Below are 22,013 nucleotides of genomic sequence, written 5' to 3'. Positions count from 1 at the left end.
GTGGCAGATTCAAGTTTTGCTTTTTTGGAATTTTCTGGAATTTTTTTCCCTCCCTGAATATTTTAATTGAAGTATAGTCAGTTTACAATGTTGGGTGAATTTCTGGTGTACAGCGTAGTGATTCAGATACATACATAGATACATACATACATACATACATACATACAGTTTTATGTGTATATATATTCATGTTCCTTTTTGTAACCTTTTTCTTATAGGCCATTATAAGGTATTGAATATAGTTTCCTGTGCTAGACAGTAGGACCTTGTTGTTTATCTATTTTATATATAGGAGTTAGTATCTACAAATTCCAAACTCCCAATTTATCCCTCCCCACCCTACTTTCCCCCTGGTAATCGTAAGTTTGTTTTCTATGTCAGTGAGTCTGTTTGGTAAATAATTTGTGTCATTTAAGATTCCACATATAAGTGATATCATACGGTATTTTTCTTTCTCTTTCTTCACTTGGTATCTCAATCTCCAGGTCCATTCCTGTTGCTACAAATGGCATTATTTCATTCTTTTTACGGCTGAGTAGTATTCCATTGTATATGTTGGCCACGTCTTTATCCAGTCATCTGTCAATGGACGTTTCGGTTGCTTCCACGTCTTGGCTGTTGTAAATAGTGCGGCTATGAACACTGGTCCTCCTAAATATTTTTGATCTGCCATTGGCTGAATCTGTGGAAGTAGAACCTGAGGTTGTGGAGGGCCAACTGCAGTTCTTTATTTGGAAAATAGAAAGGGACAAGATTGTGCTGGTCAGTTGCGTCTGAGCCCCAGTCCAGGTCCTTTTGCTGCCACCCGGAGCAAAATTTCTCCTCCCCTCGACAATGACTGACAAAACGAGTTACCCACTTTTTCATTCATTTGTTCATTCATGGATTCATTCATTCTTTGCACAAATATATACCAAGTGTCTCCCACATACCAGTGAGGAGGTGACGGGGCAGGCCAGAGGGCAGCTCCGAAAGAGGGTCAGGCTGAGAAAATGCTGACCGGACTGGGGAGGGGCAGTCAGGAGAGGGAAGTGGACAGACAGAAGGGACGGCAGGCTCCGGGTGGCGTGTCCACCAGCAGACCAGGGCATGTCGACATTTGGACAAATCAGCTCATCAAGGGGACAGAGCCCCCAAAGACAACCAACCACATATTGCAGAGCAGGCCCAGGTATGTTGTCATGTCCTGTTCTGAGAACCCCATGGCTCCAGGCCAGCCTGCAGCTGCCCGGGGCGGTCACCCTGGCCCTTCTACTCTGCCTGCTCTGGCTTGTCTGGGACGTGGGGCCTTTGTCATACTGAGGGAATAAAGCCCTCCATCCAAGTCCAGTCCTCCGCTAACACGAACCACGTGTGGACCTCCACGCCAGCTCCACGCTGTTTTCCTTGGACAGCCGGCCTCCTTTCCCTCCACCACAAGCTGGTGTCTTGAAAACTGCTGATGGAGTGTTCTCTCGTTCTCCTCGGAGCCGTGTGATGTGGCAACTTGACGTGGCTCCCTCTCCCTTCCCACCCGCCACACTGACTCACTTTCCTCCTGGGTTTCCAGTCCTCCGCACCCTCCACGCCGCTTCCTTGTATTATCTGGGGGGGAGGGGCACAGACTTCCCAGTTGTCCAAGGATAACGTCTACAGTTGGACTTTGCCAGGCACGTCTCTGGTCCTGCTGCTGCAGACAGCCTGGGGCTGGCGGTGGTGGGGAGGGGTCCCCACATCGTGTCTGGAAGGCTGCCTGTGCCTGCTTCAACGCCTGTGGGTGCCAAGTGTGATCGTTCCCTGGAGAGGAGCCGCTTGTCGCCTGTGAACCTGGACACACTAAGACCAAACACAGAGCAGCCCGCAGACCTCTGATCTCCTTGCAAATAGCAATCAGACAGATTGCAGTTACCACTGATAGGATGATAAAACAAAATAAAACTAGACGTGGCTAAAACATGGGGATGATGGGTATTTATAGTCCCACCCTGTGCTGTCCAGTATGGTAGCCACTAGTCCTGTAAGGCTATTTATATGTAAATTTAAGCTAATTAAAATGAAATGAAATAGAAAGTTCAGTTCCTCAGTCGCAGGAGCCACATTTCAAGTGCTCAGTAGCCATCCAGGGCTAGTGGCTGCCATAAGGGAAACAGACGTAGAACATTCCATTGTGGCAGAAAGTTCTATTGGAAAACCCATCTCTAGCCACGGAGGGGACTTTGAATAGTCTGAGGAGTTTTGCCAACCTTAAGACACAGCCTCATGATGGAATATTATTCAGCTTCAAAAAGGAAGGAAATTCCAACACATGTTACAACACAGATGAATCTTGAAGACATGATTCTAAGTGAAGTAAGCCAGCACAAGGGACAAAGACTGATACGCAATACCTAGAATGGTCAGATTTATAGAGACAGAAAATAGGTTGGTGGTTGCCAAGCGCTGGAGGAAAGGAAGGGTGAGTTAATGCTTCATGGATACAGAGTTTCAGTTTGGGTGATGAAGAGGTTCTGGAGATGGATGGTGGTGATGGTTGCCCAACAATGTGAATGTACTTAGTGCCACTTAATTGTACGTTTAAAATGGTCAAAATGATCCATTTTATGTTATGTATACTTAACAGTAAAACACACAGCCTCATAAAATGCCAAGAAGTATTCCCAAGTAACTCTCAGAATGTAAAATTCATTATGGGCAGAGTGCAAGGAAGGGGCATATCTTGTTGAGCACCTAGTCCGTCCCCAGAGAGTCCACATTCTGAGTTCATTCACCGAACTCTTCCCAGGAGGCTGTGTTCCTCGTTCTGCAGATGGTGAATCAGACTCGTTGGGCGAGGTCCCTGACCAGGGACACCCAGCTGGCAGGAGGAAGCACCGGGATTCAACCCCAGGGCCGTATGGTCCCTAGGAGACAATGTCTGTGGTTAGACTGCGCAGCGTTAAATCCTGGTCTGTGGCCTCAAATTAATAAATAACACCTGGGGAGACACTTCCCGCTCTTTGAACCCCGCTTCTCTGGGTTAAAGCAAGTCAGGACCAAGGGTGAGAGTAACTTCCTAAGACAGAGTAGTGGGAAGACTAAAATGCAGCCTGGGCAGGGTGGGGCCGCTGTAGCCAGTGTGCACATTCAGACAGGGGCTCAGTGGGAACCCAGGAGAGCGGACATGGATGTGGTACAGTGGGAGGATTACTGGCGCGTACCTTTTCTTAGAAGAAAAAAGTTCCCCTGAATGGTATTCCAGCATTGTCTTCCGAAGTGAAATTGAGAAGGAAAGAAGAAGATAGTGTTAGGCAAAACCTGTAATCTCAAAAAAGACTCAGCACCTGAGACTAATTCATCACCCTGCTTTTAAAAAGAAAGCATGGAATATGAAATTTACCTCGTCTCAGGCTGGTTTTTCATGGTCACATGACACTCCAAAGCCATCTAAGAGAGTAATCTTAGGGAAGAAGAATGGAATTTTGATTAAGATGCTTGCACTGGCTGGACCACCACTTAGTGTGTGACCTCAGGTGTCCACTGTGCGCCTCTTCTCCCAGTTTCTCCGTCTGTGACATGGGGATCATGCATTGATTCCACAGGATTATCCTGAAGGTCAGATAAAACCACATGTCTGAGAAGGTAAACTGTCAAACCAATGTTCATAGCGGTTACTAACTATTGTTTAATATTAGTGATGTGAATATTATTAATCAGGCGTACTTGGCAAACATCTGAAGCTAACTCTTCTGCAAAAAAAAAAAAAATTCACTCAGGTGATTCATTGGTTTAGCTAATTTTTATTGAGTGCCTACTATGTGCCAGATTCAAAAGGGAAGCCCGCCTTTTCCAGCAAGGCCCACTGTGGCCTCCCCAGCTGCTGAATGTTGGACCAAGCATTTCCCCATCTCTGCACAGCACAGCACAGCACAGGGGCCGGTTGGAAATCACAAATAAAACCACAACCTCATGAGAAGCCCTTTAGAGCCCAAGTGGAGACTGACCCCCTAAGCAGGGGTGTCACATAAAACAGTCCTAAGGAGGCAGGGAGCTTTGTCCTGGGTAAATGGCCCTGGTTACCGAGCACTGGGGAGCAGCCCTTTCTAATTGCCTTCCTAGCATCTCAGAGGCGGGGTGATGCAATGGCAGAGAAGCCTTGGCCTTCCGTCTCTGGGCCTGCCCCTTGCTGGCCACAGGCCCATGGCAGATTTCTTCACTTCTCTGGACTTCAGTTCCTGGATAATAATGTCCATCTGGAGGGAGTGTTCTGCAGATTCCATGAGAGCGTGTGTCTAAAGACGCTAGCCCGTGCTTGGCATGTATGCATGTTTCTCTTCTCTCCTCCTTCAGGTCTCTCCTCCCTCCCCCTGCGTCAAACTAGCCTATTTCTCCCAGGCTACTCCAGGCTACTTTCATTCTATCAGAGGGGCCTGTCTTTTATTTTAATTGACTTATAGTTGATTTACAATATTATATTAGTTTCAGGCATGCAATATAGTGATTCAGCATTTTTATAGACTATACTCCATTATAAGTTATCACAAGACAGTGGCTGTAATTCCCTGAGCTGCACAGCATGTCCTTGTTGCTTATCTATTTTATACATAGTCATTTGTATCTGTTAATCCTATACCCCTAATTTGTCCCTCCTCCCTTCCCTTTCCCCTTTGGTAACCACAAGTTTATTTTCTGTGTCTGTGAGTCTGTTTTGCACATACGTTCATTTGTAATATTTTTTAGATTCCACGTATAAGTGATATCATAGTATTTGTCTTTCTCTGCCTGACTTACTTCACTGACATAATATTCTCTAGGTGCATCCGTGTTGCTGCCAGTGGCAGAGTTTCATTCTTTATGTCTGAGTAGTTTTCTGCTGTGTGTGTGTGTGTGGTGTAACGTCTTAATCCAGTCACCTGTTGAGGGGCACTTAAGTTGCTTCCGTGTCTTGTCTATTATAAGTAGTGCTGCTGTGAACATTGGGGTGCATGTGTCTTTTTGAATTAAGAGTTTTTATTTTTTCTGGGTATATACCCAGGAGTGGGATTGCTGGATCATATGGTGGTCCTAGTTTTAGTTTTTTAAGGAACCTCCATACCGTTTCCCATAGAGGCTGCACCACATTACATTCCCACCAGCAGGGTAGGAGGGGTCCCTTTTCTCCGCATCCAGAGGGGCACGTCTTGAGTGCCAGGGTGACTTTCTCCTTTAGGTAAAGTGATGGGCAGGCTTCTCACATGCAGGCGCCGCTTTGGGAGGCCCAGGACTCCCTCTTCCTCTGCTTCAATCCTGGCCCGCATACTAATCAGGATGGGTTAGGGTGTGCTGCTATGACAGATCGCCTCACTAGAGACAAGAGTTTATCTCTCACTCAGGCTACATGTCCATGGGAGGTCATCGGGGGCTTTGGCCTTCGCGGGCAGAGAAACCACACCCTGAAACATGGTCTTCACGTGGCAGACGGAGATGGAGAGCAGTGAATCAAGGACCACTCATAGCTCTTCTACCCCGAAGTGAACCACATCTCTTCTGCTCACAGTTAACTGGCCACATCCTGCTTCAAGGGAGTAGGGAGGTGCGAGTCTACCACATGCTTAGGGGAAGAACCAGAAATCTGGGGATAGCGTTAATGGCTGGTGCAGCCCAGCTTTAATCCATAAAGTGACACTGGCAGCTGGTATCATTATGGCCAACGAAGGATGAGGCCCATGGTGTGTCGCTTCCCCAGACCCCACATAGCAGAGCCTGGTGATTCTGTATATCCAATCAGATACTTCATATTAACACCTTAAAATATCAGAGAGACATTTAATGCTGGCAGAAAACGTTAAAAGGTTTCCGTTTTTGGTGCTCCATCCCCTCAGCAGCCTGCACCTGCCTCTCAGGGTGTTTCCTACACTCCCCTGCAATGACCAGCTTACTGTTCAGTCTCTCCCTGGACTCTGAGTCTTTTCCTCGCTGCACCCCAAGTGCCCAACACAGAGCCAGGCACGGAGCTGACTGATGAGCCAGCCCGGGGAATTCTTAGTGGGGCAGAGGGGGCGGTGGGTAATGATCTCACAGGCATAGACCGAACCAGGTTCACTAAGTCTCAATAATGAACACAACTTGGCAGTTCTTAGGGAACAGGATACCTGCCGTCCATGGAATTCTGGTGACTCTGGGGGTGCGGTTCAGCCTTCAGGTCCCGTGGCTGGAACACCCAGGAAAACAGAATGGTCTCTCCCAGCTCTGAGCCTTCACTGGTCCGGAAGCTGTGGGCATCGAGAAGGGTTTTCATGGAGATCCTAGCCCGGGTCACGCTGCCTTCCCCATTAGTTTGGGTCCCTCAGAAGCTGAACGAAGTGAGCTTTGATACATCAAGTCATAAAGTTCGCATAATTTGTTTAAAATGCACGGATAAATGCAATTCTCATATTCAAAGCTTTCGTTTTGTTATTCTCCCCGTTCAGATGCAGATGTTGGACAAATTTCCCATGGAAGGCGGACAGAAGGATCCCAAACAGCGGATCATTCCCTTTCTCCCGGGTAGGTGAGACCCATGCTCTCAGATGGGGCCCCTGGGCTCTGAGTACCTTGTCTCCTCCTTTAGACATAGTCCCAGTGACCAGACCTCAGCCATCTGTAGACATCAGTGCTAAGAACGTGGGCTCTGGAGTTAGATCCTACACGTTTGCTAAGTGTATGACCTTAGGCGAGACGCTTCACCTCCAGGATCCTCAGTTTCTCCTGTCTCTAGAATGAGAATGTTGACAGCCCCTAAAGTTTGTGCAGTGAGTGGCACCTATTTCGGTGGCTGCTGTGTTTGCTTTCGATTGCTGATAACCAATTACCGCCAATTTAACAGCTTCGAACAGCACCCATTTATTATCTCACAGCGCTGTTGGTCAGGTAGGCTCAGCTGGGTTCTCTGTTTAGGATCTTAAAAGACTGAAATCGAGGCTTTGGCTAGACTGAGCACTGATCTGGAGGATGTGGGCAAGAATCCAGTTCCTTGCAGCTCTCGAACCAAGATGCCCGTTTCCTTACTGGCCATCAGCAGGGGACCCCCTCAGCTTCCAGACACTGCCTGCGTTCCTCATCCATCTCCAGGGTGGCAACAGGGCATTGAATCCTCCCGGTGCTTTGAATCTCTCTGACTTCCCCTCTGCCACCAGTCAGAGAAGGCTGTCTGCTTTTAAAGGCTCATGTGATTATATGGTACCCACTTGGCTAATCCAGGATAATCTCCCTCTCTTGAAATGAACTGTAGCATATAACATAACATGATCCCAGGATTGAGATCCCCATATAATCACAGGCTCTGGGATTAAGGTGAGACATCACTGGGGGACCCTTTTAGAAATTCTGCCTGCCTGCCTCCCACAGCCATCAAGCACCTTCTGAGTAGGGGAGTTAATGCAACCATGGCTGGTCCCTGCTCTCAAGACATTCAGTGTTCCTTTCTCCCCAAAAAAATTCTTGCCAAAAGAAGCATTAAGGCTTCATCTCAAAAAAATGGGTTCTCCAAACCAGTTTTATCACTTCAAGTAATAATAGCTCCCATTTATTAGATGTCTGCTGTGGGCCAGTCTTTGGGCTAAGTTCTTTGCATTCATTAGCTCGTTTAGTTCTTAGAACAACCCTGCAAGGCAGACATTACTGTGCCCATTTCACAGATGAGAAAGTTGGGGCTCAGAGAAATTACAATCACTCGCATAGATGACAGAGCTGGGATTCGAACACAGGTATCATGGGCTGCAAAACTCATACCCGAAACCAAACAACCTGGGTTCAAATCCCAGAGCGCCAACTCATCCACTATTACCCTTGGGTAAATCACTTAAGCACACGGAGTCTCATTTCTGCATTTGCACGTTGGAGATGATAATGGTACTTAGATGACAGAGTCGTTATGAGCAGGTAAGTGCCTGATATGTAACTAGTGATGATCAAGCACTTACTATTATCTTTACATACAGATAATCAGCAAGTTGACAGTCACCCTAAATCACAGATATTTAGAGCTGGACAGGCTCTTAAATGTTTTACATTTTGCAGACAAGGAGGCAGGCCCTGAGATGGGGGAGACTCTCTGAGTCACCTAGGAGCCCGTTCTCCGCTCCTCCACTCCAGGATTCTGCAGTCAGCACATCAGTGGGATCTTCCAGATCCTGTCATCACTGAGAGAGTTTAGAGACAGGGTAGATCTGTTTGCCAGGCCCCCATTTCCTGGAAGAATCATTTGCCTAAAAAAGCTAATGTTTTTAGTCCTGCCACAGGGAGAGTGTGCAGTCACACTGGAAATTTTTTTCCCTGTTGGAGAAAACCCATTGTGGCAGCTGCAACAGCCAGATCTCAGCCCACCAAAGCATGTGCTCCGGACTCCAACAGACCCAGCCCTGTCACCTCAAGCATCTCCCCTGGCTCCCCGAGCCTCAGTTTCCAAATCTGTAAAATGGGGCGATGATCCCTGCTTCACAAGCTTCTCTCCCTGGCATGTAGAGGTTCTCAGTAAAGGCAGAAAGAGGGTCCTGGGACATTTCTTTGGAATTTTGGGGCATTTCACACCTTGGAGTCATACTTAAATGATCAGTCTGGATATTCAAGTTGAAATGGGTTCTAAATGTATATTTTTTCTTAAAGGGAGAAAAGAAAAAGCTGTGAGTTATAACTCTTTGCTGGATGAAAGGCAAAACCAGCTCTGGAAAAACTTCCCAGGACAGGGCAGAACTTGAGCCGACCCTCTCCCCAGCCCCTGAAAGCTTTCGTGGTTACGTAATCCTTTTCCACCCACGAATTCATGAAAGTCCTGTTCTCAGGGGCTTGCCCCCATTGTCCCTGCTCAGGACACCCACTTGTAGCTTGGAGAGGCCCCGTTGGGCCCCAGGACCCCTGGAGCATCCCTTCCCAGCCCACCTCTTAGCTTTTCCTCCAGGCTGAGGCCGAGGGCAGGGACTGGTGGGAGAGACGTCCCCTCTCCTAGGGGTCAGTTTTCTGCCAAGACTGCCGCATCAGCAGAACAAAAGCAAGTTTCATGTTAGCACAAAGGCAGGGGGAGGGGAGAACAGCCCTGTGCAATTTTCCATCCCAGCAAGAGCTGGGGAAGCCAACTTGGCAGAGGATGCGACTTGAAAAATAAGAATTACAGTTTGGCCTTCGTCCACTATGGAAAACAAAAGCCTGCTGGTTCCCACCAAGGGCTGTTCTCTCCTCTGAGCACCCTTTCCATTCCAGGAAGGCTGGACTGCAGGGCAGGGCTGGGCGCAGGCTCGCCTGTCCTCCCCTCTCCCCGACTCTCACAGAAACACTCCACCGCAGGTGCCGATGAGGGGCTGCTGCCCCATCCGCATTTCACCTGGAGGCCCGGCCAAGGAGGTTCTGGCCACACAGTTCTGCCCCACAGCCCAGGGCCTGAGCAGTGACTCCAGCGCTGCTCCAGATAAATGATGAATTAGCCCATCCGAGGCAGGTCTTAAAAAACCAAGTTGGCAGTTGAGGAAAGAACACATGTTCTTCCTTGCAGAGTTTAAGGCAGGATCGTGTAACCCATTTTTTAAGTAATTACTCTTTTATAAGCACCTCCAGAGGGCCAAGCCCTGTGCTGGTGCGTCGTAGAGATTATTGCTCTGAGAGATGAGGGCCACTCTCCCATTTTACAGATGTGGAGACTGAGGCTCTGACACGGAAACGCATTTCCCAAGGCAGCATAGGAAGGAAGAGACCCCACTGGGATTGGCCCAGGGCCTCGCAGACTACAGAACTTGTGGTCTCCCTGGCACATGCTTCCCGGCAGGGCATCTGACATGTGTCCAGGGATCCTGCCCCACTGAGGCCTCAAGGAAGACAAGTGACATCCTGTCACAGCCCCAGGAGACACCAAAGGTGCTTGAGTCCTCTGTCCTCTCCCAGCCCCAGCAGGCCAGACCCCGGATGAATTCTCTTGGGCAGTGGTTGCTCTGAGATGGGCCTGTGCTGTTCCCGTGGGCCAGTGCTAGCACCGTTCCCATTGTAAATATTTGGGTCAAGTCATTAAGAGGCCTGTACGTCCCACTCTCCACTCTTCCTCTGATTTGCAGGAGGGAAAATTTTGTACCGAACTAAGACCAAAATCTTTTTGGTAGGGACCCATCTCACACTTTGAGAAATAGCTTAGAGGGCAGGAAGCATTTGCTGTGCGGGATTTCTCGTCACAGGCATGCGTTTCTTATTTTTCCTGAAGGCTCAGGACTATCCTAGGGATTCTGAACTGCGAGAGGTCCCACCCACGAAGGCGGTAATTTGATGATCACAATGACTGGAGCTGGGATGGGGATGGGAAGGCAGCCAGCTTTCTCTGGATTTGAGGCTGGGGATGCTCAACCTCCTGCAGGGTGGGTGGGGACCACTCCCCCCCCAGGGGAGGACTGCCCCACCTGAAACATCAGCAGGAGCCCTCCCTGAGAAACACGACCTGAAGGGCGGGGAGGGGAGGGCAGGCACACAGAGAGCTCCCACAGAGGCTGCCCCTAAGGAGTGAATGAGGGAATATGACCGTCAGTTCTAGGGAGGCAGGGATGGAAACCCCTTCCCACTTTGCGGCATAATTGGCTTTTTTCTTTCCAAATGACGTGAAATTTTTCTGATTCCAGAAACAATAAATGTTTATGGTAGGAACTTTGGGGGAAAGTATAAAGAAGAACGCGAAAGGGCTTTGTCTCCCACCCTCAGAACAAGTACCTGGAACCGCGTGATGCATTTTCTTCTAGATTTTTTTCTCTTCTAACAAGCTAGGTGTATCGGAAATTTGACTGACTCATAAACAGAATGAAACCCGTCACTATTATAAAGAAAGGAGAGTCCTTGTTATTAAGGAATATGAGGAATGTATATTTCATCTCACTGTGGGGGTTTTTTTTAATTGATGGAAATGAACAAAAAAGGACTTTATTACATTGTCCATTCCATATCTACCTAACTTCCTGATTGTCCAGGAGCAAGTTGTCTGATTATTTAAGGTTTGATTTTAACCATATGGTCTTTTTGGGTGCAAATCTCTCTCAGCATCTTGCATTGCAAATCTTTAAACGTCAAGAGGTTGTTTCCCATCATTCTTTGCAACTCTGTCCTCTAATGAAAACTCTTTATGGGCCTTCCCTGCCATCTTGTCTCTGCGCACTCAGGCTTGACCTGTGGAGAGCCTGAGTCTCAGGAGAGCCATCTCAGATAAGTGGTTAATCTCTCCTCGCCCCGCCAGCCTCGTAACCCAAATTCTTCTCCATGACCTGCCTCCTCGGACCAGAAGTAGGTGATGGTCTCACTGTCTGGAGAGCTGTGGTCTCCCTGTGCCTTTCTCGTTGACCCCTAGAGACCTCCTGGTCTCTCTGTGTAAGTCTGGCAGGGGGCTTGTCTCCATCCCCCACCTCTTTGGCCCTCCTTGATGTCTCATGTCCAATTTCGCTTATTACCTGCTGCCTGTGGGCTGGATCCAGATGGCGTTGCCACGCTGTCTTGATCCCCAGTGCACACACTTAACAGCCATCTCCCCCTGAGAGCAGCTCCTTTAAGACTCTTGGGAACCCCCTGACTGGCTTTAAACAAACCTCACCCATAATGTTTCGGCATCTCGGATTTTTCCTGGGCCCCTCAGTGGCATCATTTATATACTTGTCGTTGCCTGTCACCCACATCCTCTGCCCATATGTCGAACTGGAGGCTCAGGTACCACATCCAGTGCTCAGATGTCACCAAGCAAGTAGTGGATGGACTTAGTGTTGGGTGAGGTAGGAAGGCTTGGAGCCCTCTGTTACAGACACTGATTGGGGAAGGAACTGAAACTTACTGTCATCTGCCAAGATCAAACATGAATCCACGTGGTAGGGGCACAGAATTGACGAAGGCCCAGTCAGTGCCTGTTTGGGCAGACCCTCATGACTCTTAGGAGGGAAGAAGTCATGTAAATCGACAGTGTGATGTGTGTAGTCAAAAGAAACGGGAACTCTTTTTTTGTTTTTTGTCTTTTTTCCAGATTTTTCTTTTTCGTGGGGGGAGGGCAGGTAATTAGGTTTATTTATTTGTTTATTTAAATGGAGGTACTGAGAATTGAACCCAGGACCTCATGCATGCTGAGCATGCACTCTACCACTGAGCTCTACCCTCCTCCCTTAAGAAACAGGAACTCTTAACCCATTTAAAGTGGGTAAGAGTTTCCTGTTGGGAACAGTGGTTGAGCTTGGATGGGTATTCCAGACAGAGGGGAAGGCACAGAATTACGAGAGAGCATGGAGTATTGGGGAGACATGAAATGAGAGCAGAGGAGGAAGGGAGGCTGAGCTGTTAGGTTGGGGCATATCCAAGTGTTTGCTGGACTGCTCACCCAGTCTAAGAATCTCATAGTTGGACAGGGGACCTCAGATCATCAGATCTTTTCCATGGTTTGATTCCAGCCTCCCTTATCTCACCAAAACTTATCCCCTGAGTCCCGTTCCCTCAAGCGCTTGCATTAGAGCTGTGAACAGGGCTTTGGAGGACCGAGCATGGGGTCAGTGGACATCCAGCGGGAGGTATTGATGGCAATCAGAAATTTAGGTACCACTCAGGCCTACCAGAGGCAGCCCCGTCCACACCCTTCCAGGTTGCTGAGAGCCTGTCCCTGCACCCTTACAACGCTGTGTGCGCTTTTATCTTCTGCAGGCAAAATTCTCTTCCGACGGAGCCACATCCGCGACGTGGCCGTCAAACGCCTGATACCAATCGATGAATACTGTAAGGTAGGTCTGAGAAACGCGAACACTTCCTGTGTCTCATGTCCTCCCTGTGGGTAGTTTTTTCTTTTCTTTTCCTTTCTTTTCTTTTCTTTTCTTTTCTTTTCTTTTCTTTTCTTTTCTTTTCTTTTCTTTTCTTTTCTCTTCCTCTTTCCTTTCCTTTCCTTTCATTCTTTTCCATTTCCATTTCCTTTTTCCTATTGCGGATGCCTATTATGAAAGATCTGCACAGGTGAAAATGTAAAGACATTAGAAAAACCAATCACTCATAATCTCTCAACTCGGAGGCAACAATTATGAAGATTTTTACATATTCCCTTTCTCTCTCTTCTATCTGCACGCATCTCTTTATGGTGTTGAGACCATCCCACGGTTGCTCTTTTTCTCTCCTTTTTGTTGCTCTTTCTCTCTTCTTTCATGTTGTGCTATAAGAATTCCCCCATGCTATTAAAAAATCTTCTTGGGCCTACTTTTAATGTCTGCATAGTATTCCATTGTGTGTGAATGTTCCAGGAGTTATACGGCCACCCTCTGTTGTTGGACAGTGCAGCTGGCTTCCAGTCCCTTGAATGTTCTCAAGCACAAGGAGCCTGCCTGCCTTTTGGTTATATTTCATTTGATTTGAGGCTGTGGTTGGGAAAGGAGCATATTTTTCTTTTGTTTAGCTTCCCTTTAGTATTTATTTCTCTAACTTTGAATCACTAGCAGTCTGATTGGAGAAGGGCAAGAATAGCAAAAAAATGCCTTAAAGATGGAGCAGTGACTGCTTTCTCCCCTAAGATCAGAAACAAAACATGTACATTTGTTCTTTCCACTTCTGTTCTACATTTTACCGGAGATGCTAGCTGACATAAGCAGACAAGAAAAAGAAATAAAAGGCATACAATTAGCAAGGAAGTAAAACTGCCTTGATTCACAGATGACATGATTCTATTGTAGAAAATCATAAGGGATCCACACACAAAAAAACCTGCTAAACTAATAAACGAGCTTAGGAAGATAACAGGCACAAGGCAAATATACAGAAATCAGCTGTATTTCTATACACTAGAGGTGACCAACCCAAACATGAAATTAAAAAAATAATCCCACTCACAGTAGCATCAAGAAGAATAAGATAATTAGGGATACATTTAGTAAAAAAGAAGTACAAGGTTCATACACTGAAACTATAAATGCATCGCTGAAAGAAATTAAAGAAGCCCTAAATTAATAGAGAGACATTCTGTACTCATGGAGTGGAAAACTCAATAGTGTCAAAGTGTAATTTCTCCCCCAGTTGATCTACAGAGTCAATAAAATTTCCGCCAAAATCTTAGTAGGTTTTTTGTAGAAATTAACAAACAGATCCTAAAGTGGATGGGAAATGCAAAGGACTCAGAATAGCCAAAACAGTTTTGAAAAAGAAGAACAAAACTGGAGAACAAAATGGTACCTACTTGTTTTCAAAATTTCCTACAAAGCTGTGGTAATCAAGACTGTGGTCCTGGCAGAAGGATAGGCAGATATCCCAGTGGAAGAGAATTCAGAGTCTAGAAGTAAACTCTTACAAACTTATAGTCAATTGATTGACAAGGTACCAAGAAACTCAATGGGAAAGGATAGTCTTTTTAACAAATGGTAGGATCGTGGGATATCTGAATTCAAAAAAAAAAAAAAAATTGGACGCTGACCTCACACCATGCATAAAAATTCAGCTCACCTCAAAATGAATCATAGACCTAAATATAAGAGCTAAAACTATAGAACTTCTAGAAGAAAACAAAAGAAGGAAATCTTCATGACCTTGAATTAGGCAAAGAATTCTTACATACAGCACCGGAGAAAAATTGTTAAATTGGACTTCATTAAACAGACACATTTCTGTGCTTCAAAAGATACCATGAAGAAAATGAAAAGACATGCCACAGATAAGAAAATATTTGTAAATCATATATCTGATAAGGAACTTGTATTGAGATTGTATAAAAAAAAATTACAACTCAACAATAAAAAGACAACTCAGTTTAAAAATAGACAAAAGATTTGAATAGGAACTTCATCCATGAAGACATACAATGGTTAATAAGCATGTGAAAGGTTGTACAATGTCATTAATCATTAGGGCAATGCAAAATAAAACCACAGTGATACGCCTACCCAGCCCCAAGAATGGCTGTAATCAGTAAGACCAGGAGTTGGTGAGGATGTGGAGGGACTGGAGCTCTTCATTCTGGTGGGGACATAGTTGGAAAGCCACTTTGGAAAACAGTTTGGCAGTTTCTTCAAAAGTGAAATTTATCATGACTACTCTCAGGTGTACACTCACAAGAATTGAAAACTTCTGTCCACACAAATTGGATGCAGTTGTTCCTAGCAGCATTAGTTCATAATAGCCTCAAATTGGAAGCAATCCATATGCCTATCATTTGATGAATAGATAAAGAAAGTGTGGCATAGACATACAATAGAATAGTATTCGACAGTGATAAATGCTACAGCATGAATGAATCTCAAAAACGTGGTTCTACATGAAAGAAGCCAGATGCAAAAGGCTACAAGATTGTATGATTCCATTGATGTAAAATGTGCAGAAAAGGCAAATTTAGAGAGACAAAAGCAGATCAGTGGTTTCCTGGGCCTTGGGACGGTGGAAATGGAGATTGACTGCAAATTAGGTTGGGGAAATTTTTGAGGTGATGGAAAATTTCTAAAACTAGGTTGTGGTGACGGTTGCCCAACTCTATAATTTGAATGTGAATCATTGAATTGTGTACTTACAATGGGTGAATTTCACGGTACATAAATTATTCTTCAGTCAATCTGTAGGAAAAATTTTGAGGGGGACGGTGTGGAGAGAGGTGCCCCCTCTCTTGGCAGGAGACGTCATGAAAGGGCAGAAAGTCATTCCTGATGGAGCGCCTGCTCTTTACCAGACATGACCTCCTTTCATCTGTCCAGTAACCTTGAGAGGTCGGTTTTTTTATTCCCACTGTGTCGACGAAGAGATGGAGATCCAGCAGAGCTACTCACAACAACAGTGCTGGAAGGTTTGAGAGATGAACCCAAGCCTCTTAGAACTCGGCACTTACGTACCATGTATAGCTTCTCCAACAAAGTAAAAACTCAAGAGCCTGCAGCATTTCAGCCTGCGTTTCATAGAGGCAGATAAACTCACACTCTTCTCTCTCCTAAGGGCCAGTCACTCAGGCACAAAGACACTACTGCTGCCTCCTAGTTCTCAGAGGAAAGTTCAGATCTTCTGCTCTTTGTCCTTTTCTAAACCTCTAGAGCCTCAAATTCTTTGTCTGGGCCCTGCTGGCAAGAACTTTGGACCCTTGGGGTCACCTTGGCCAGCCAAGAGGTTCCCACTGGCACCTTCCCCAGAATCTGTTGTCTCTCAGCCCAGATTGTGCTTTATTGCTTCTGCCCCAGCCCACCCTCTCATCCTGGGCCTCATGAACCCCTGGACAATTGATTGGGAAAAAGAAATACAAAATCCTGAAGGGATGAGGGGCAGGAGCAGCTGCCTGCATCTGGCTGTGCTTGGAATGGTCTGGAGATCACAGACTGACCTGGATTAACCACAGGGAAGAGACTGCTCAGGTTATGTGAGCCGGTGGAAGTTACCGCCCCCTGCTATTCATGCATCAGAAGACGCAGATTTTGGGGGGTTTTGGTTGGCCAAATCCCCTGGGCTTGGCTTCAAAGGAACTGACCTCCTGGCGGGAAATGAAAGCATCCCTTTTGTCACAAGATTTGCAGAGCCCTTTAGAGACGGCATAGTCTTTTACATAACATTTGGTCTCTGTCACTGGCATCGTTGTGAGCTGACTTAAGCCAGTTTGACCTATCACGATTAGCCTTATTTTGGTAGATATTGGTAGTTTCCAGTAGGTAAAGATGTATAGAAGAGGGTGGTCAATGTCCCCAAATCTAGTTACCAGCTAGGAAGAAACTTCCTGCACTGCCAGACCTATTATAAAGTTACAGTAATTAGCATAGTATGGTGTTGGCACAAGGGTAGACAAACCATTGGAACCAAACCAGAAACAGGCCCATGAAAATGAATCTATGTGTGCATATGCAAGACTGGGACTTTGTGCTGTACACCAGAAATTGACACGTTGTAATTGACAATCAATCAATCAATACCCTCCTAAAAAAGAGAACTAACCCATGCCTCACACCGCACAGGTAACCATTTCCAAGTCCATTAAAGACCTGCATGTAAGAGGCCATTAGAAAAGGTTTTAAAATATAAAAACAGAAAGATATCTTTGTGACCTCTTGGTGTAGAGGGGCTTCTAAAGACACAAAAAGTACCAAGCATAAAAAGAATGACGTATTTGACTACATTAAATTTAAGAACTTCTGTTCATCAAAAGATACAATGAAAACAAGACTCAGCCACAGCCTGCCACACATTGCAGCATCTGTGATCAAGCAGCTCCCTAAGCAGCCTCTCATGTTGTTCTGTAAGCTCACTGGAATACCAGCTGTCTGTCTGTCACCCATTTGCGTGAAATTTTCCTCAAGGGAGACGCAGTGATATCCCAGTGGCAGGCTCAGCTCATCCTAACCGTAGTCTGACAGGAGGGTCTTCACAAAGAGCCGAACACAGAAGGGTCAGAATCGCAGGCCCAGGGCGCCGTTTGGAAGGTTGTGTACTGCCGGGCTTGCCGCATTCCGTTCACGCAGGGCCAGAGTGTCTGAGACTGTTCCTACAACACCCCTCATTTCACCCGCGAAGAAAATTACTTCTAACAGCTGTTATGCTAGTGAATAGACCAACCTTGGGGTTGGTCAGAGGTGAAGACAGCCGGAGCCCTGAAGTAGCCTTTTCTGAAGTGAGAACTTGTGAGCAGAGTCCCTTACTTGGTTAAAGTGTTCATTCCCGGTGAGAGAACTTCAGATGTTAAGTCACCCTCACTAGGGTGTGGCTTAAATCTAACACACACACACACACACACACACACACACACACACACACACACACACACACACACACACACACACACACACACACACACACACACACACTCATACTCATACCAGAGTATTTTAAAAGTAAACTGTGTAGGCAGTATAATAGCAGTGTTCACCAGATTCCTGTCACTTGAGAACCCCCTGAAGATTTTTACCATATACTACCACTTGTATTATTAATATTTTTCTTTAAATTAGCTCACTTTTTAAACATCTTAAAAATATATATATTAGAGGAAATTTTATATCACAACCGTAATGTAAAACTGGTATCACGTGCCATAAAAGTAAAAAATACAAACAATGAAACAGCAACAAAAAATGTTTTGAAATCTAGCCGGCTGCCGTCACCTCCTCCCGGAGGAAGCTCTGCACAGCCTGGTCGTGCTGTCAGGAAACAAGTTGAAGAAGTGCTTTCTTCTAGGAATTGTATAGTTTCAGGTCTTTTGTTTACGTCTTTAATCCATTTTGAGTTGACTTTGGGGGATGGCATAAGATAAGGGCTCAATTTCATTCCTGTACATGTGGATACCCAGTTTTCCCAGGGCAGTTTGTTAAAGCGACTGTCCTTTCCCCATTGTGTATTCTTGGCGTCTTTGTTGAAAATCAGTAAACCATATGCATGGATTTATTTCAGGGCTTTTGGCAGTGATCTCATGGATATGGTAACAGAAACACAGGCAACAAAAACAAAAATAAACAAGTTGGAATACTTCAAACTAAAAACCTTCTGCACAGCAAAGGAATCAGTCAGCAGAGTAAGAAGGCTATCTACAGTATGGGAGAAAATATTTGCAAACCATATGTCTGATAAGGGGTTAGTCCCCCAAATATATAAGGAACTCATATATCTCAATAGCAGAAGAGCTGATAACCCAATTTTAAAATGATCTAAAGGCTTGAATAGACATTCCTCCAGAGAAGATATACAGATGACCTACCGGTATGTGAACAGTTGCTCAATGTCACAAATCATCAGGGAACTGCAAATCACAACCATACTATGATATCGCCTCACCCCTATCAGGATGGCTGTTACCACAAACAAGACAATAGGTTTTGGTGAGGGTATGGAGACATTGGAACCCATGCACACTGTTGGTGGAAATTTTCCACTATGAGAAACAGTATGGAAGTTCCTTAAAAAATTAAAAATAAAACTGCCATACAGTCAAGCAATCGTATTTCTGGATATTCGGCCAGAGGAATTGAAATCAGAGTCTGGAAGAGATACTGGCCCTCCCAGGTTCGTTGCGGCACTGTTCACAATAGCCAAGATGTAGAAGTAACCTGAACGTGGTCAGTATATACAGTGGAACAGTATTCAGGCCTTAGGAAGGAAAGAGGAAATTCTATAATACACGGCAATATGGGTGAACCTTAAGGACCTTATGTGGAGTGAAATAAGCCAGTCACAGAAAGCTCCAATACTGTGTGATTCCACTTCCCCGCGGCATCTAGGATAGTCAGATTCGCAGAATCAAGGATTGAAATGGTGGGGCCGGGGGGAGGGTAAAATGAGGAGTTACTAATCACCAGGCGTGACGTTTCAGTCAAGCAAGATGGATAAGTTCTTGAGACCTGCCGTGCACCAGCCAGCCATACTGCGTCATGCACTTAAAACTTGTTCAGAGGGCAGGTCTCGTGTTAAATGCTTTTAACACAATAAACTAAAATTTTAAAAATATAAAGAGAGAGAAGTGTGAACTCTTGGGCCATTCTTTTTGAAGTTAAAGAGGATTGACAGAGTACTGAGAAGACCAGAACTTTCTCTCCAGCCGAGGCATTGTTATTTAACTGAATCAGCTTGCTGACTCCAAAATCCCCCTCTGGGAAGCAGCACACTGTTGGACTTGGTACAGTGCAGAGAGCCCGAGGGTTAACTTAATGTTTATCAAGCAGCTGGTTTATGATGGAAACCTTACCGCCACTTCCTCACATCTTCTGTAGCACAACTCTCCAAAATGGGTGGTAGTTATGTCCATTTTACAGATGAGCAGACTGAGGCTCAGAGGGGATGGGACATGGCCAGCACCAGAACCAGGAGCTGGACTGACCTTTCATCATTACCTTCAGCAAGCAGGACTTGCCCTCTTCACCTCTCCTCCTGCCCCCGCATCAACCAGCCACATCTGTCCAAAAGGCCAAAATTCCATGCTGAACAGAACCAGAGTTTTCCTGGAACTGTGGTTCTTTGTCATCACTGACCAAATGCAAGACGATTCTGGAATATTTCAGAAGCAGGGCTATTTCTGTGCCGCAGGTCATGTTTTTACTGTTAGCCTGTCTTCCCAAAATGAAAGGGGCAAATATCAAAGCATTCGGTGGCGCCTTTTATGAGTAACTTGGCTTTATTTTATGCTCTGGGGGTTTGGTTTGGCTCTTACCTCCTAGGAATTGCTCAAAACCAAAAGAGGACTTGGCATCGTTGGGAGGTTCCTGAGGGCTCCATTGTCCCTTCCACGCTGGTCCATTCGGGGCCATTTCAGCAGAGAGCACCTGGGAGGCCCTGTCTAGGCAGAGACCACGGCCACCTCAGGGCTCACCCAGCTCGGCCCATAGGGCCACCTGGCCGCATCTAGTCCTCTTCCTCACGTTGTTTATCCAGCAGATGCTTTCGACCAGGTATCAGGGTCCTCCCCACACTGTCTAGGCATGTAGGGAAGGTGCAGCGGGGAACAGCCCCCCGCCCCCCAGCCTCTGTGAGTTTGGAACAGAGTGGCTGAAGTCGGCTGGTTTGGGGCTCACGTCCTAGTCACTCTACCAGAACCTCCATTTCCCCATCTCTAAAGTGGGCCAACCCTCTCAGGATTGCATGACGTGACACTTGGGAGCCCTCAAGTGCTGAGCCCACGCAAGTGGGTGTTGTTCTTGCAGCCTGTGGGGAGCCGCAAGATTTCTGCACACGAAGCAGCCAGGACACACCACAGTCCAGGATAAAATCAGCGCCCTTCATTATGTGGTTCCAACTGCAAGGGCTGCAGGATTTCAGAGGAAGGAGCAACCCACAGGGAGCCCCAGGACAGCAGGGGAATGCATATGCTCTGCTCCACCCAGAAAGAGAAGGGAGTCAGAAATGGGAGGTGGGAGGGGTCTGCCCTCCCTCTTGGGCTCTCCGCCTCCGGCCTGGAAAGGGTTGGTCCCTGGGGATTTGCTGCAGAGCAGGAGATACTTCAAGGCTAAAAAAAAAAAAATTTTTAAATCAATGAGCCGTTTATACCAGGCCCTTTAGGTCAGCATCCTTTATCCCAGGATAGAAAGTGGAAGGTACCCTACTGAAACATATCCACCCACCTTCCAGGTTTTTCCACTTTAAGTTTGGGGCAGGTTATACCTCCTCAGGAGAGGGGAGGTGGCTTCAGATCAGAGCCTGACTCAAAGGTCATGTAAGGTCAGCAACCCAAGTGACTATCAAGGGATGAGTGAAAAGCAAAATGTATTGTTGGATACACACAATGGAATATTATTCAGCCTTGAAAAGGAAGGACATTCTGACACATGCTATAACGTGGATGAACCTTGAGGACACGATGCTCAGTGAATCAGCCAGTCACAAGGGGACGGGTGCTGTATGATTCCACTTACATGAGGTACTTAAGAGTAGTCAAATTCACACACACACAAAGTAAAATGGTGGTTGCCAGGGGCTGGGGAGGGGCATCAGACAATTGTTTAATTAATGTGTACACAGTTTCAGTTTTACAGGATGAAAAAAGTTCAGTGGGTGGATGGTGGTGATGGTTGCACAATAATGTGAACGTACTTAATGCCACTGAATTGTACACTTAAAAATGGTTAGGATGGTAATGATGTTATGTGTCATTTACCACAATTAAAACTTCAAAACTTGGAAAAAAATATCATGTAGGGTCAAAATACCCCCTGAAAACCCTGTAGAAGGTACCACATCAGAGACACCCCCGCCCCCATCCGTGTCTCCATTAGTCCATCATAGCCCAGTTGCAGGGTTGGAAAATCACTTTGGGTGGGGGTAGCTTTTAGAGGCTTGTTACACGGAAAATACAAGATGTATCTTCACCCTGGAATTCACACTCAGCTGGCAAGAAGGCCTGCGAGAGGCACCAGGGGACTGAGGCCTTCTGCGGAGAGAGCGGAGTCCCACCTCACTCCAGAGCGTCCCCTGTGGGGTGGAGTGGCTGGCAGAAGTACCTGGGCTGTTTAAATGTGTGCATCTGCACAGGCAATCTCCCCGCACAGAAGTTTATAATAAAGTGTGTGCATGAAACAGCCCTGGGGCACTCCGATATGTGTGTCAACCCAGGACCTGCGCCAGAGGGGGCTTACGTATACATTTGTTAAATGAAGCTGTTTATTCATCACGGAGCCATATCTTAGTTTCACATCCTTTCA

General features: G+C 46.2%; 1 protein-coding gene across 1 annotated transcript in view; it reads left to right on the top strand.

The window, feature by feature from the left end:
- The window catches only part of SH3PXD2B (SH3 and PX domains 2B), a 99,282-nt gene that overhangs the window by 35,483 nt on the left and 41,786 nt on the right, over window positions 1–22,013 (top strand). The window contains exons 3-4 of the mRNA XM_031438260.2: window positions 6,405–6,480; window positions 12,604–12,680. Of these exons, the coding sequence (XP_031294120.2) occupies window positions 6,405–6,480; window positions 12,604–12,680 (153 nt within the window). The remainder of the gene's footprint in view (window positions 1–6,404; window positions 6,481–12,603; window positions 12,681–22,013) is intronic.

This window comes from Camelus dromedarius, chromosome 27 (genome assembly GCF_036321535.1).
Source record: "Camelus dromedarius isolate mCamDro1 chromosome 27, mCamDro1.pat, whole genome shotgun sequence".
Classification (NCBI taxonomy): domain Eukaryota; kingdom Metazoa; phylum Chordata; class Mammalia; order Artiodactyla; family Camelidae; genus Camelus; species Camelus dromedarius.
Note: the sequence above shows the minus strand (reverse complement) of the source record. Positions and strands in the feature narration are given on the sequence as shown.